The 17,877-nt window shown below is 43.3% G+C and overlaps 1 protein-coding gene across 1 annotated transcript in view; it reads right to left on the reverse strand.

The window, feature by feature from the left end:
* The window catches only part of DHTKD1 (dehydrogenase E1 and transketolase domain containing 1), a 1,474,452-nt gene that overhangs the window by 516,156 nt on the left and 940,419 nt on the right, over nucleotides 1–17,877 (reverse strand). Inside the window, exon 11 of the mRNA XM_086919908.1 lies at nucleotides 1,174–1,324. Coding sequence (XP_086776034.1) covers nucleotides 1,174–1,324 — 151 coding nt within the window. The remainder of the gene's footprint in view (nucleotides 1–1,173; nucleotides 1,325–17,877) is intronic.

Genomic DNA, 17,877 nt, shown 5'->3' on the forward strand with positions numbered 1-17,877 from the left:
TGCCCAAAAGTATACTCCAATAAAGAAACTTGGACTCACCATATAGAATACAGCAACTGGAATACCAGGTCTATATGACCTAAGCGATAAGACTCTGAGGGGAAGGATGGTCATGAATTGCTTTAATACTTTAATAAAAGCAGGCTTACAAATAGGATTTCAGGCAGATAGAAGATTGGAGGTCAAATGTTACCATCGCAGAACACATAGTATGGTTAAAAAATTGTAATATCTGTAACTAACAATGATACGTAAGTCCAATTGATTTGTTTAAATCAAGAGAGTCACTTTGTGTTGTGAATAATACATAAGTTCTGAATATGTAAAAAGTGACCTACTTGACTAACAAATAACACTGTTGATCACTCAAAAAAAAAAAAAAAAGCAGGCTTATACACGCCCATGGTTTGCCCCTGAACACACTCTGCTTCCTTGCCTCTTCCCTGGTCTGCCCCTGAATCCTCTTTCCACTTCAGTTCCTTTCCCTGCATCCTCGACCTTCTATTGGTTTATGCTATGCACAAGGTTAGGGGCATCTAGAACGCAACAGTACAGGTTTCAAAAAGAAGCATCTAACAAGGAAAATTAAGTTTACAAGGTTGTCCAAACCAAAGGGTAACGTCACATGCCGAGTCATGCCTCGGCACACCATACCAATTCATAATCAATATCTGTAATTGTTTTATTCCATATGTTCGATGTGTAATTTCATGTTTTCAATGGGTAGGGACCATGAGTCATGACATAAATTAGCATTTTGTTGGGCGACTTAAAGCACCTAGATTGTAAAAGCAGGGGCAGCATCCAGGTTTATACGTGCACAGGTCTCTAGTTTTGCTTAAAACAAACGTCTGTACCAATGAGGGTTCCAACCACCTACATTTTAATGTTCAGCTTAGATACAAGTAGGTAGGGACCATCGCCAGAAATAAATAGCAAAGGCAATTATATCAGCAATTAATGACATTCAAATGTTGAATATTCATTTAAGATGGCTTTAAAAAAATACCTTTATTTGTTTTAGAAACACACGCACAGCAAACGTTAGCCTGCAGTGACAAATCATATTCAATGCTAAGCATACATGCGCATTAAAAGTGATTATTAATGCCAGTTAAGCCAATAATGTTTTTTAAACTGATTAAGAACCTCCTATTTCGTTTTAATTCTCACCTCCAGAGATAAACGTGTCAAATATTATCTGTGCGCCATTGAAGAAATCTCCAAACTGAGCTTCCCAAACTGTCAGCAACTTTGGACTTTCAATGCTCATTCCATACTCAAAGCCCAGAACAGCTTCTTCGGACAGCGCACTATTGCTGACCTAAAACCAAAGCAAATATGTTAGTTAACAACTGTAATAAAAATGCAAGATACTAGTACAATCATACTTCTGAGGTTTAAGTTATATCAATTTAGCCAGACTGAAGTAGCAACCGAAAAGCAACAACCAAAGTAACTTTTGACTACATTATAGCAATTCACTTTGGAGTAGAACAACATATAGAAACAAACGGAAAAGAGAGCATCTAAAGAACTGAAACCCATATTTATGAATAAATATACGGTTGGCAGCCAAGTACATTATATATGCATAGAAATATTGGAATGCACATACCCCTTAGCTGAGGAAACCAGTACACAAAGAAGTGCGAGTGGGACCTGGATAACATACGCGGGGATTCTTTCAGCGCCCTGGTGGAAGAACGCTCATCCTATTCGGATATTTTTCTCCTGCTCGGATTGCTAATCATTTGACAAACTGTGGGTTCCTACAATTTATTTTCACATTACTCCCCATGACTCGTCTGTTAACTAACCTGTTAGAGGTAGCTACATGAGCAGTGGTTTAAGGTTTGATGCACTGCCAGTCCTTGTGTTGTTGGATGCTACAATAAACAATCATTGACAAAGCCAGGGCGTCTCACTATTTCTACAGAAGTAATGCCTTTTTCATACAATTAAAAAGCTCTAACCTACACTTTTGCATTGCAGGCCTCAGCACTTTAGGCCACTGTTAGAGGCCCCCTAAATTAGATACGCATGCTTTCTGTAGCAGGCTGCTGTGTCCAAAACTTTTACTAGACGTTACAAAAACAGAACTTGACTCTTTTCCATACAACCTCTACCTCAGGGCATATATAACATGTCCACTGTAGAGGCGGAGGTAGGTTCTAATGGTAGCATAAGTGTGGTAGGTTAGTTATGGTAGGTTAACTAGCTATTATACCGAAAGGTATGACGGGGAAGTAGGTGTAATAGGTTAGGTGTAGCATGCTAGGCTATGACAGGGTAGCTACAGTATTTTAGGTTGGTTAAGTATGGTAGGCATGGTACATAGGTATGTTAGGTTGGATGATGTAGGTAAGTCGGCATGCTAGGCAGGTAGCTAGCTAGCATAGGTTATGGTTGATAGGTTAGGATAGGTGAGGTATGGTAGGTATGGAAGAAATGGTAGACTACTCATTGTGAATACATTAGGCAAAGTAGGTGAAGTATGGTAGGCATAGGAGGTCGGTGTGGCAGGGAGCTATGATAAGGTATTTTAGGGTAGATATGTTAGAAAAGTATGGTAAACTAGTATGAAAGGTTGTTAGGTTAAGTATGATAGCAGTGTTAGCTTGGTACGGAAGGTAGATATGAGAGATTTGGTAGGTTTGGTATGGTAGCTATAGAAGCTATGGTGGTTAGTTAAGGTACATATGGTAGATTAGATAAAGCAGATGAAGTATTGTATGTAGGTACAGTAGAAGGATATGAAAGTTTACGTATGGTAGGTAGGCTAGGTATGGTAAGAGGATACGGTATTGCATACTTGTATGAGAAATCAGATTTGGGTGTGATGGTAGATTTGTGTATTATAGGCCAGGTCAAGTAGGATCTAATAGCATGTTTTAAGTGATTATACTTTGTGTGCACTATAACAGCATTTTCATGACTTCTTGCCTACAGATCACAATATTATTAACACCTTAGCTGCTTTGGAACGTCCAGCTCCAGTGCTGACCGTTCCATTGCGCAGGTGCAGCTGGAACGTCCAACGGCAGCACTCCCGAGGTAGTGGTGCCGTCGGCCGTTGGTATAGGCGCAGCACTTAAGAGGCTAATGAAAAGCACAAACATGCAGTGTACTTAATAAAGTTCATTTTATGCTTATAGATGAGAAGCTTATTATAGTTTATTTTTTTTGATACTGTCAACTCTTTGTGCTAAGGGCTTTCAAGTCTAAGCATGTAATATAAATGATCTTGTTTTTTTATGCTAGTTGCTTACAATTTAACGCATGAAATATAAATAAAATCCAGTCTTGTACGAAAACAAAAAAGGGTTTATTTATACAATTCCATGTAGGTGCTCATTATTCTCAATAATATTGATATTATGACTAACAATAATATTTATTATTCAATATCAGTACCTTTCTGAACAGATTGCAATAGCACAGTAAAATTGTACCCTCAAAGGAGAGTATTATCAAATCGAAACACAAAATAAAATTTGCATTGAAAGTGGTGAATTGAAAAGAGACAAACAGCAAAACAAGTGTCGCTAATGCCAATAGTTCTTTATTATGAATGAGAGTACCCTTTGTGCCAAACATGTGTTTATGCAAACACAACAGGTGATGGACCGAATGTGGATCAATGTCACACACTCACCCCAGTCCAAAGATCTGGGCCCAAATCCATCGTTTTTTTGCACTCCACACCATCCTGGGTTAGACAATGGCGATATGCAAATCAGCTCTGACCCTGTGCCCCATGGGAACAGTCCAGTCCGAACTACAAAAGCCATGTCCTTCCCAGAACGGAATCAAGCATCCGAGGACCGGACCGGTTTTGAGGTAACACCTCTCATCAGCCCGGCTAGCTTGACTCCAGTGGTGTGGAGTGCCTGGGACCCACGTCTGGGCATCCCCAGCGCACTTAGGGCGGAGTATGCAAACACAACAGGTGATGGACCGAATGTGGATCAATGTCACACACTCACCCCAGTCCAAAGATCTGGGCCCAAATCCATCGTTTTTTTGCACTCCACACCACCCTGGGTTAGACAATGGCGATATGCAAATCAGCTCTGACCCTGTGCCCCATGGGAACAGTCCAGTCCGAACTACAAAAGCCATGTCCTTCCCAGAACGGAATCAAGCATCCGAGGACAGGACCGGTTTCGAGGTAACACCTCTCATCAGCCCGGCTAGCTTGACTCCAGTGGTGTGGAGTGCCTGGGACCCACGTCTGGGCATCCCCAGCGTACTTAGGGCGGAATATGCAAACACAACAGGTGATGGACCGAATGTGGATCAATGTCACACACTCACCCCAGTCCAAAGATCTGGGCCCAAATCCATCGTTTTTTTGCACTCCACACCACCATGGGTTAGACAATGGCAATATGCAAATCAGCTCTGACCCTGTGCCCCATGGGAACAGTCCAGTCCGAACTATAAAAGCCATGTCCTTCCCAGAACGGAATCAAGCATCCGAGGACCGGACCGGTTTCGAGGTAACACCTCTCATCAGCCCGGCTAGCTTGACTCCAGTGGTGGAGTCAAGCTAGCCGGGCTGATGAGAGGTGTTACCTCGAAACCGGTCCGGTCCTCGGATGCTTGATTCCGTTCTGGGAAGGACATGGCTTTTGTAGTTCGGACTGGACTGTTCCCATGGGGCACAGGGTCAGAGCTGATTTGCATATCGCCATTGTCTAACCCAGGGTGGTGTGGAGTGCAAAAAAACGATGGATTTGGGCCCAGATCTTTGGACTGGGGTGAGTGTGTGACATTGATCCACATTCGGTCCATCACCTGTTGTGTTTGCAAACATGTGTTTAGGCATTCAATAAGTCATCATGAATCCACTGAGTCAGCCATCTTTGAACTCATGTATCCATTCATGGACTCATTCTTGCATTCACCCTCTGACAAAACCACAATAAACCACACATCAACTCAACAAAATGTGCAAGATAAATCTAAATTATACAAGTAGAAAAAAAGAAAACATGCTGGCATTTACACATGACAGGCAAATGCCTGCTATAACAGAACTAACTTGCACAGATATTGTAAATAAGCTATCATTGTTTTAAAGTTCAGTATGTTCACCACATTTAGAACCGATATATTGGCCATCTTGAAGTGGTAAAACAACAGTATACTATGGACAACAGCATTCCATAAAGGCCTCCTGGTTTAGAGGAAATGACCAAGTGGGATGTGGCATACAGCAGATGAAATTAGCAGCAAATAACCAACCCTTTTGCACTGCCAAAACATCTGTATAGACCTCTTAAGAAACAATAAATAAAAAGGAGAGACAAAGAAATAAAATGGGAACCATTCAGCACTAAAGGACGGGCCAACCAGCCCTTACACTGAAGCATACTCACATTTAGGTAGATTTACACATATGATCAGAAAATGCCAACATTTACAGGGCAAGAGAGCAAATGACTGACATGAACTGAACCTTTACCACATGCAGTTTGATGTCATGTATGAAAGTTGAGGGTAAATGACACTCACAGACCAATAGAAAAAAGAGCTGACCCAAAGGCCATCTATGTATCTATATGGATATACATTTATATCTATTGTTGTATGTATTATGTAATGTTTTCTTTAGTACAAGATCCAGGCAGTCAGCTAAGAAGAGCCTAGCAAGATTTATTACAGTGCAAATCTTCTCCCCATGAATTTCGTCAGAGGCAGTAACCAAAATCATTCCATACAAAGGTAATCTGAAATGTCATCGAGCAAAACAACTATATGCTTTGACTTGGAGAAATAACAATCCATCCTTAAATGCCTATTGATCTTAACACAGGCTTTTCACAATCAATGTAAGTGCTGATGCGCTTACAACTTTTTATAACAAACTGATCAGACCCTTGGCAACAGAAATAGGTTGCCCTAGTGAACAAATCAAGCTTGTAACTGTTAAGTTATTTATCACAATGAAGGGCCGCTAGAGAGCCCGGAGCAAGATGGCAGCACTGTAGTGCAGCTCTGCTGGTCGAGATTACTATCCGCCCACTATCCTGCCATATTGGCGCCATCCACGGCTCTACTTCACATATCTTGCCTCTCTGACTATCGAGGCGTACTTTGATGCTGTTGCCTTGGCGAATATGAGCCTGTAACTGCCTGTTTTACTTTGCTTTGCCCTGTCACAAGATAGCGGCCCTGCGGTGAAGATACATTCCAAGATCCTTGAGGGTGCCTACTGACTGCCCTGCCGCTGTGCCCGGATCCTGCGGCGAAGGTCGGGAGCTGCGGGAGTGCCAGCGCACTGATTTATTATTGCTGAGTTGCCTGAGGTTCGAGGTCAGCATCTGCGCGCTCTCGTGCCGCGGAGCTCACCCACCATTGCAGAGACCGGCTTGAGACGGTGAGGCGTCTGCATTGCGGGCCCCCCGCCCGGCCTTCTGCTGTGAGAATGCGTGGCTACCGGGACATATCCGGGGCAGTGGCGACACTCGCAGTGCCTGTCAGCCTGATTGTTGCGATCCCGCTGCGAGACCCTGCACGCCCGGTAAATGTATGATGTGATGGCTGCCCCGCTCTTGATGCTCGGGCCTGACGCTGGGAAACGGGTGAGCGCCGTGTCTTCTAGGCCGCAGATGAAAATTCCCCCTCTGCACATTGTAGGCCCTGTGCATGCGGTATTGGAGTTTTATATTCAACAGCCTGACACATGAGGAAGTGGAGCTCTGGAGATTATCACAGCGTTGGGAGCCCTGTGACGATCTATTCTGCATGACACAGAGGAGTTCATGTGATCCTCTACTCTTACAGGTGCCATGAGGGGGTTGGCCTGCAAGGCCTGGGACCTTTGAGCCTGCAATATCACCGTCCCCTATTACAGTGCCCACACTAGAACTCTAATTTTTTCCGGCTCTGCATTGTATCTGCGCACTAACCGCCACAATACTCTGCCAATGGACAGGCTGCGGTGAGGGATGAGCAAGCTGCAGCGTGAGGGGTTTCGAAGAAGGCTGTGCTAGAAAGAGTACAAATCAGAGGGCTGCCAATTATCTGGTTGCGACGCTTGCGCCTAACTGGAGAATCTCCCTGCTGCTGACCTGTGCAACTTTCAACTTTACTGCCGTTTCTTTATCTCTGGTGCCCTACCGACTGTGTGGAATTTTGCGCTGCAGGCCCTGGCATATCAAAAACCTAGAAGCTGGTGGTCTGCACTTAAGTCGCAACAAGAAAACATGCACCAAACATCTTGTAATACTCTACTTCTCAGGGTCCTGCGTAATCTGCTGCAACAGTGGCGCCTTGGTGATCCCCTGGTGTCCCGCCATCTGCCCCCAAGTACGATTTCACTCCTGCTGTGTGTACTCACTCTACCTCACGCCTCAATATGGGAAGAACGGATAAGCAGCAGACCAAACTGAATCTCGAGGTAAAAAAGAACTGTAAGCCCCAAACTCCCAATGCCTCCGACACTGAGCCAGATCTTGAAGCAGGATCGAGCACTAAACTGGAGCGTATGCTGATGAATATGTAACAGAGCCTACACACCATTGATTGCAAGATAGACCATCTGAACCTGCGCATAGACAATATGGTGGTGAATCTGGAGAAACATGACACTCAGATTGCAGAGGCTGAGCAGCGAATTTCTACTATGGAGGATCATGTGGAGGAGGTTGGCACATCCTGCGCCAGCATGGAGAAAATACTGGCGGTAATAAGGGCCAAGAATGAGGACATCGAAAAAGGCTCCCGCAGAAACAATCTGCGTATAATTGTAATTTCAGAATCAACCAACACTGGGTCTATGGAATCCTAAGTCGATAGCACCCATAGGATCTATAGATTTACAAGTCCACCCACTTAATCCCAAAACCATCTCAACTAGAATTATCATCTCAGATAACTCCAGCCAAACCAGCAGAAGTCAGGAACTCGCAATTAAGTCCGGGTGCCAGCGCCCTCGTTCACGCAAATGGAAGTCCCAATAAGACTCCTCAGGACAATGGGGTCCAGAAAAAGGTTCCAGGAACCATCAACAGCGATGTTAATACCGACAATAATACCATCATCAAGCTGGAATTGTTAACTCCAGCATTCACTAGACTACAGTCAGACCCGGCGTTTATCACACCCGGCAGCAGTAAAGGGAAAGCTAGGGGTGAACAAGAAGTACAGAATTTTTTTACAGAACAGTCGCACTCGTGGTTTATACAAAGTGAAAAAAGATAGTTAGTGTATGATGATGCTATTTGAGATCTTCCTTCTGGGTCTTGGAAGAAGTGAAATAGTGAATTTGTAGCGTTATTCCAGCTGGGAATGACGTCCTCAAAAGCACTCAGAAAAACAATTTCCTTTAAAGTTGGTGCACCTTTCAAATAGAGTTTTATTCAAAAAAATGTCAATTCATTGAATTATTCATTTCTTTCACGGTCAATGTTAATTGTTCATCGTTATAACTTATAATACATAGCCCATTTCGGGCAATTTGCCCTTCTTCAGGAGAATGGTTATTCTGTAGAAGGAAAATAAACACAACTGTGATAGCTTATTTAACATCTTTAAAGAAGAGTTTTTAGGTTTCATGTTACTCCATTGAGAACCTTATATCCCCTTTGAATGTCCGCTAAAAGCGTCAAAAAGTGAAATCACAACCATTCATAGTTACCCAAGTATAAATGATATTGATAGCAATTCAACTCAAACAAACAATAGCGTGCGTACATGATGAAATGAAATAATGGAAACACAGTAATCCCCTATTTTTATGGAATCACGAAAAACGGTGTTTGGTAATAAGAGCAAATTTGTACCTTTGCTATTAGGAACTCTCGTGGAAAGTTGAAGAGAATTGATAAAGATAATGGCCTGTAAAGAACAATGTCGAAATTTTAGCAAACAATTAAAAAAAAACAAAAAAAAACAGTGTGAGGCGTGAAAATTGTGGATAGGTAAATTAACGTACCCAAGATTACAGCAGCGTCGGCTTGCTCAGCTATCAGTGATACTGATGGTCAAAGTTACGGGCCGAGTTCTAAAAATAAATAAACCCAACCGTTAAGCTAAACTGGCATCGATGCGAGAAGACTACTTCATAAACGGTGCACGAAATGAATCGACAGCGTTCCACTCACCCGTTAAAAAGTCAAAGTAACTCCCGGTGAAGAGTTTTCGTGTCCAACACGCCAGGGCGAACTGCGAGTTTGTTAGTAGCGCGGATACTGCCGCTTTTAACCCGGAAGTGCAAGTTACTGTTCCGGTGGTAAAAGATAGTAAAAATAAAAAACGGACTGATTTCGCCGATCAAAACGCACACACCCGAAGGGTGGCGTGAAACGAAAAAACATATATGTGTGTAACAGACACCAATACTTACTACAAAGTGGAGCAGAACCCCACTAAGCAATTCATGGATATTCTATCAATTCTGATAAATAAAACGTTGGACTCTGGAGTAATAGGACAAAAGGAAAAACAATACCTCATAAAAACCAATCCTGCAGTACTCTATATTTACATGCTACCAAAAGTTCATAAACATCCCACCCATCCACCTTGCAGACCCATTGTATCAACAGTTAATTCTATTCACAAACCTATTGGGAGGTATATTGATAAACATTTGCAACCACTGGTACAGTCTATGACAACCTATATCAAGGACACAACTCACTTTCTAACTATTCTGGAAGACCACAAGGTACAATTCACCACTGATATGCTTCTTTGCACGATAGACGTTCAATCGTCATACACCTCAATCCCACACAATTTCGGATTAGAGCGACCGCATCCTTTTTGATGCTGTCTGACATGGACGAAGGTTTGAAATTATTTATCATGGAGTTGCTGAATTTCACACTGTATCACAGTTATTTCGTGTGGCAAGACCAATATTTCATCCAAAGCTTTGGAACATCTATGGGCAATTGCGCTGCACCGGCGTATGCAAATTTATTCATGCACAGGTTTGAACTGGATAATACTTTGTGCAAGGACCATTGGGTAAAGAATCCACTATTATATAAGAGATATATCGACAATATATTTATCTTATGGAAAGGAACAGAAGCTGAACTCTTGCAAGCAATAGAGATCTTAAATCATGTAAATGACCGGATGAAATGTACCCATAACATACAAAAACACCAAATATCCTTCCTGGACGTGTTAATACAGAGCAATGAAGGAAGACTGGAAACCAGTGTCTTTACTAAAATCACAGACCGTAATAATCTATTACACTTTCAGAGCTTCCATCAACCCTCATTGAAAAGACATCTACCCTATTCTCAATTGTTAAGAATTAAAAGAATCTCTTCAACTGAAGAATCTTTAAAAGTGAGTGTTCAAACATGTATCAACAAATTCAAAGAGTGAGGATACCCCATGGAGATTCTTGAAGAAGCAAAATCAAAAATGATGAAAACAGATTGACGAGCATTATAGGCTCATCCAAAACCACCCAGCCAAGAACGAATGGTATTTGTTTCAAAATATTCAACTGAAAGTTCCAAGATCAAACGAATAATACTAAAAAACTGGCCACTCTTGACAATGGAAGATGATTTTAATAACATATTCCAGCTTACTCCAAGGTTTGCATTTAAAGGTCCCAGAACATCAAAGAAATTCTTTAAAAAAAACGCAAGAACGATATGAACCGCATAAGGGTACATTACCCTGCCACAATTGTGGCAATTGCAATGCTATAATCAAGGGCAAAGAGATTAAACGTCCGAATAAAGGTACCACAATCTCATTACGTGTCACTGCGACTTGTGATAGTCGTTATGTTATTTACCTCATTAAATGCCCGTGTGGCCTGGCTTATGTTGGGAAGACTGAGCGTAAAATCAAGACACGCATAATTGAACACAAGAGTAGTATCCGGACAAAAAATTCCAAATCACCCTTGGCAAGCCATTTCAACAATTATAATCATACTCCAAGCCAGTTGAGATTTTTGATTTCGGAAAGGATACCTGTGTTACCTGGTAGAGACATTTTGGAAAGAAGGGGACCCCTATCTATAAAAATTGATACACTTGCTATACATAGGGAAACTATGTCAGAAGTCTTGGGCAGTGAATTATTCTTGTAGTCGTAGCTTCACATGGAAAACGCTGGCTATGGCTCTCGTAAACGTGGTGGACGGCGGATCTCTCACCGGGGAAGGGCGTCTTCTGACTCTCGGAAGCACGATCTATGAGCCTATCAGGTACTTATCCATACATTTACCCACGCGCTTTGGTTACCTTTGCTGCATAGCTGACCCTGCTCTCTATGACCACCCTTTGAATAGCTAACCCAGCGAACATGTCATAAAACGGGACTTGCATAAAGCCTGTTATTCAGTATCAATTTTTATAAAAGAAGAAGAAATATCTTCAAGGGATTATACCACCTTAACTAATCATGTAATGTCGTGTGGACGGAACAATATCCCCTAAGATATCTATCTTACACTCAAGCCCATAGTTTTTCCTGCAACTTTATTTAGTGCAATATATGGCCACCTGAAGAAGGCTAGCCAGCCGAAACGCGCGTTGTGACCTAACTTGCCATATTGCATTATCACGTGTTTTGTTATATGTTTGTCTTCTAATGGATTTTAATATTTATACACTATCAATAATTTGATGTAAAAGATATATCTGTATACAATGAATATATTCAAAAAATCAAAAAAATGAAAACGTAAATTTTCAGGATAAAATAAATATATATAAAAGAACACTTATTACCTAGTTAGTGGTGAGTTCATCTGTTAGTATATGTTGGTTATTAATTTATTGTGGTTCATTACATTTGTGTTGTCACTTGACTATAGACCTTTACCAAATAGTTACCTGGTAGAGACAACACATAATACCTATTGCAGAGAGAAATATTTTGGATGACCTTTCTAAACATATGCCAACCGAAGGGTCTCAATGACTGTATGGATTTGAACTGTTTTCTATGAACTATAAATAACTGTCTTCTATGAACTATGAATAACTGTTGTTCATTTATTTATTTTTTGGAATGTTTCAGCTAAATTGTATTTGAATTTGATTTTGATATTATCTCATCGATGTCTATCATTGTCTGAATATATATGATAACCTATGAGGTTCAGACTATTGGCTTTGGCACTAGAGTTAGTGTAGACATTCCTACACAGTTATGCACCACTACCGTCTTGTCCATCAAAATGTCCCTTGAGGCTTTATTTTTTATTTTTCATTTATTTTTCATTTGCACTAAATATGAAACCTTCATTACCTTTTCGTCTGTTACACACATATATTTATTTCGTTTCACGCCACCCTTCGGGTGTGTGCGTTTCGATCGGCAAAATCAGTCAGTTTTTTATTTTGACTATCTTTTACCACCGGAAGAGTAACTTATACTTCCGGGTTAAAAGCGGCAGTATCCGCGCTACTAACAAACTCGCTGTTCACCCTGGCGTGTTGGACACGAAAACCCTTCACCGGGAGTTACTTTGACTTTTTAATGGGTGAGTGGAAGGCTGTCGATTCAGTTCGTGCACCGTTTATGAAGTAATCTTCTCGCATCGATGCCAGTTTAGCTTAACGGTTGGGTTTATTTATTTTTAGAACGCGGCCCGTAACTTTGACCATCAGTATCACTGATACCTGAGCAAGCCGACGCTGCCGTAATCTTGGGTACGTTTATTTACCTATCCGCAATTTTCACGCCTCACACTGTTTTTTTTTTTTAAAATTATTTGCTACAATTTCGACATTGTTCTTTACAGGCCATTATCTTTATCAATTCTCTTCAACTTTCCACGAGAGTTCCTAATAGCAAAGGTACGAATTTGCTCTTATTACCAAACACCGTTTTTCGTGATTTCATAAAAATAGGGGATTACGGTGTTTCCATTATTTCATTTCATCATGTACGCACGCTATTGTTTGTTTGAGTTGAATTGCCATCAATATCATTTATACTTGCATAACTATGAATGGTTGTGATTTCACTTTTTGACGCTTTTAGCGGACATTCAAAGGGGATATAAGGTTCTCAATGGAGTAACATGAAACCTAAAAACTCTTCTTTAAAGAGGTTAAATAAGCTATTACAGTTGTGTTTATTTTCCTTCTACAGAATTACCATGCCCCTGAAGAAGGGCAAATTGCCCGAAATGCATTGGGCTATGTATTATAAGTTATAACGATGAACAATTAACATTGACCGTGAAAGAAATTAATAATTCAATGAATTGAAACATTTTTTAATAAAACTTTATTTGAAAGATGCACCAACTTTAAAGGAAATTGTTTTTCTGAGTGCTTTTGAGGACGTCATTCCCAGCTGGAATAACGCTACAAATTCACTATTTCACTTCTTCCAGGTGAACAAGAAGAGACATCAGTTCGCGCAGTCAGTAATGCATCCTCTCTTACGAATGAAGAATGGGAAAATATGGTCACCACATACTCCTCCGAGGCTAAAGGCGAAACAGCCGCCCATGAATCAGGAAGAGCAACAAGGAAGTCGATAGAGGAAACACCAATTGCAGAGAATACGATCTGGGCATCTTTGTTCAATACAATGCAACTTACAACAAAGGCCATGGAATACCATTCAGAAAAGATAGATATACAACTAACCCTTCTTAACCGTCTATCCCTGCATGTCACAAGCATTGATAGGAAACTGTCGGATCTGAACAACCTTATCAAAAAAGCTCAAACAGAAACAACAACAACAATTCCTCTAAGCTGTACTTGCCACTTAATCATCGATAAACTTGCAACATTGCCTGCAGTGATGGGTGACCTTTTAACTGATCTAAAAAACATGAATTCAATCAACACAATGAACACATGTAAATTAAATTCCAATAACAACAAACAACAAGCATTGGAAATGCAATAGGTCTCGCAGCATTAGAGTTAGTGCTTTTAGAATTGTTTATGGGGTTTTTTTGTAAATCTTTAGCATTTTTGTTTCCTGTAGCCAATGCTAAAGAATTACAACAAAAAAAAAGCCATAAACATTTCTAAAAGCTCTAACTCAAATGCTCCGAGACCTATTGCACTGTGTGAGGGTGAGGGGGGTGAGGGGTTGAGGGTGAGGGTGGGTGAGGGTGAGTGAGGGGTTGAGGGTGAGTGAGGGTGAGGGGTTGAGGGTGAGTGAGAGTGAGGGTGAGTGAGGGTGAGTGAGGGTGAGTGAGGGTGAGTGAGGGTGAGGGGTTGATGTTGAGGGTGAGGGGTTGAGGGTGAGTGAGGGGTTGAGGGGTTGAGGGTGAGTGAGGGTGAGTGAGGGTGAGGGTGAGTGAGGGTGAGTGAGGGTGAGTGAGTGTGAGTGATGGTGAGGGTGAGGGGTTGAGGGTGAGTGAGGGTGGGTGAGGGTGAGTGAGGGTGAGGGGTTGAGGGTGAGTGAGGGTGAGAGGGTGAGGGTGAGTGAGGGTGAGGGGTTGAGGGTGAGTGAGGGTGAGTGAGGGTGAGGGGTTGAGGGTGAGTGAGGGTGAGGGGTTGAGGGTGAGTGAGGGTGAGGGGTTGAGGGTGAGTGAGGGTGAGGGGTTGAGGGTGAGTGAGGGTGAGGGTGAGTGAGGAGTGAGAGTGAGGGTGAGTGAGGGGTTGAGGGTGAGGGGTTGAGGGTGAGGGTGAGGGGTTGAGTGTGAGTGAGGAGTTGAGGGTGAGTGAGGGTGAGTGAGGGTGAGGGTGAGTGAGGGTGAGTGAGGGTGAGTGAGGGTTCAAATCGGTTTTTGGGGGGTAGCTTTGAAATCAGTAGTCTTCGATCTGAACCAGGAGGGTTGGAATGTAAGGTGTCTGGCAGTGGATTAATGAGTCATGACCTGTATTTAAGACCATCCGCCTCGATATCAGGCGAGACGAGATTTACTCGTACAACCGTGGGCTTCTGAGCAGAGCTTCGGGCATAGACACTTTGTTTTTAAAATAAATTAAACACTGCTCTTAGTCCCAAGTCAGACACTCTATCACTGACGCTTTGGGAGCTTACGGGATTATTGCCCCAGCTACCATGTCAGCGAGGGAACGAGAGAAGCACCGGGAAGCCAGCAGCTCCCAGTGCACTACAGGAGGCCTCGCTGCGGTGAGTTAATCGACCTCTATACAAGAACGCCCAATGCCCTCCCGCATGCCAGAGTCCACAGGGCCATTCGTCAGGAAGTGGTGCGTGGCAGCGCAGACCTCAGCGTGCGCCGGCCCTGTGCGGCTGGGTCGTTCTTTCCTGATAATCAAGGGTCAGTTCCGGGGCAGCTAGAGAGAGACCTCTTCCGCTGCAGAAAGGTTGGCTGGCCCACCTTTTTTGGGGCGGGTTATGTGTTTTCTAACCAATGGCAGGGTAAACTGGAAAATACAGCCACAAAGACTCTCCAAGCTCCGCCTATCATCCTGTCAATCTGTTTAACACCAGTTTTCCGATAATCTTCTCTTGTTTTGGAAATTGAAGTTTAATAGAAATGGACTTAAAGTAGAGACGCCCGGATGTTTGTGATCTTCATTTGGAAGTTTTCAGGTAAGGCTTACATGCAGGAACATTCCGTCTGGATCCGGAAAGTTAATGCGTAGGATGTTATCGCTAACCGATTGAGTAAACGGAGGGTAAGTGAGGTACAGGAGAGCTAGGGATTTAGAAATACCGAAGACATACGTCGGATAGAAAAGTGTGCCAATTTGGAACAGGAGGCAGAGTTGCAGCAGAGGTTGGGGAGGCGTTGTAGAGAAGTCACGGCAGAGAGAGCAATACAGGGCACATGTATACTTAATGTGGCAGGGAGGAAAGAGGCACTGATTCAGGTCTGTGATTCGGAAAGAGTGACTGACTGCAACAAGATCGTAAATGTTGATGTTAGGCAGGTGGCAAACATGGTAGCTTAGGGCAGGGGAGGGGGCGGAGCGGGGAGAGGGAACAGATGGAGCGAAGGCTGATAAGGGGAGGGGGGAGGAGAAATGCGACACGGCGGGCAGGGGAGGGGGCGGAGCGGGGAGAGGGAACAGACGGAGGGAAGGCAGATAAGGGGATGGGGGAGGAGAAATGCGACACGGCGGGCAGGGGAGGGGGCGGAGCGGGGGCCTAGTGCTGAGGGAACTGATGTGCATGCGCTTTTAAGCTCAATGCGCATGCGCATTGAGCTTAAAAGTCACGGGCACTGCAAGGAATCGCCACGATTCCTTGCAAGTTGGATAAAGAGTGGATAAGCCCCCATAGTCTCGCTTGCTCGATGCGCATGCGCATCGACAGGCGAGACCTAAAAAGGAGACTTCAAAAACGATAGGGTACCGCTCGCCCAGGACTATAAAGAGCAGCCCATAATTGACAAGGACACAAATGCTCTGGTTTCTACCTCAGTTGTGGCGAGAATCGAACTATCATCAGGAGAAGAAGCGGCCATTGACCCGGAACAACAAGAAGATCCCGTAGGGACAACGAGTGCATACACTCGAGCTTTGTCTCCATAAGCAACATGGATGATCAAGAACAACCACGTGCTAAGCAGAGATCCAGCAACTGCAACAAGCACTCAAGCCAATCAGTCGAAGGGGAAGTTATACCGAATAAATGGCAATCATCCAAAAAACGTCGCAAACAGAGGAGGAAAGGGAGGAACAAAAACCCAACTATCCAAACTTTATTTCAAGTATCTACAAAAACTTCAAGTGGACATCAGCCAGAACAAAGAGCATGGAGGGAGCCATCAATCCCTCAGTATAGGGCGAGCAGCCCCGTTGCACCATGCTCAATAGGGTCAGAAAATGCAGGAAACCCACACTTAAGGGAACACAAACTCCCAGAGAGTATTAACACAACTGAACGGTCGGAAAACAACCCGGCACCAACAACTACAAGGGAAACCACTTCAGCAACAACAGCCGCCACAAAGGTTTCCCTCAAGCAAACAGGAATAGCAGATTTCAAACCAAAAGCAGAAAAAGCCAAAAAGGTGGGCCCAGTCGGACTTACCTGTCCCAACACAGGGAGGTGGAAAAAAGAGCTGAGCACTGAAACAGCAGACAGAGCGGGAATTGCAAAACAGTCACCTGAAACTCAGGGGGAAGGGAAAAGGACCCGCACAGTGGAACTCCTCCAAACAACTTCCGATGGGAAACCAGGCAGTCAATTCTGTTCATCCCAGAATACAAATCTAAAGGACGCGGTGACATCCTCAACAGAGGAAACATTCTTCGAATATTAACCGCCATCAGCAATCAGGCCGGGATCGGTTCACAAAATCTAGAATCTGTGGAATTCAAAACATTCAAACACCTTTCAGACCATGAAGCAACAAAAACAACCTGGGCAAATCAGGAAATAACTGAGAAAATTCTTAAAGAGGAGCACCAATGCACAAGTTACTACTTGTGTAATGATATATCTGTAAGAGACATTAGTTAGTGATAGATTCCTTACCATAGAATATGCCCAGGCGTCAGACTGAATCCGGAACTTTTTGCGTAGCAATACCCCTGCGCGTCGGTAGGCGTCGTCCGCGGCTCCGCGTCCGGCGTCGTTAGCGCCGGAATGACGTCGAAGTACTTAAACGCCGCCCATGCGCGCTGACATCAGTTCTGATACACAGCTTTTCCGCGCCAGGTACGCAGAGCCATGATAGAACCAACGCTGGTGCCATGAAACTAGGGTCCTGAAAGGGGATGACCTTAACCCTAGATATCGGTTTGCAGAACGGGGAGGATGGGTGGGTCGGTAAGGAATCTATCACTAACTAAATAATGTATCTTAAAGATATATCGTTACAAAAGTAGTAACTTGTGCATCTGAAAGAGACACGTTAGTGATGGATTCCTTACCTTAGAATAGATACCCCAGCAATACCAACCCCGGTGGTGGGTCTGCGAACCAATAATCACACCAGAAAGTCCTGGAGGACGGAACGGCCAAAGAATCCATCCC

Source organism: Lissotriton vulgaris, chromosome 1_1 (assembly GCF_964263255.1).
Source record: "Lissotriton vulgaris chromosome 1_1, aLisVul1.2, whole genome shotgun sequence".
Lineage (NCBI taxonomy): Eukaryota > Metazoa > Chordata > Amphibia > Caudata > Salamandridae > Lissotriton > Lissotriton vulgaris.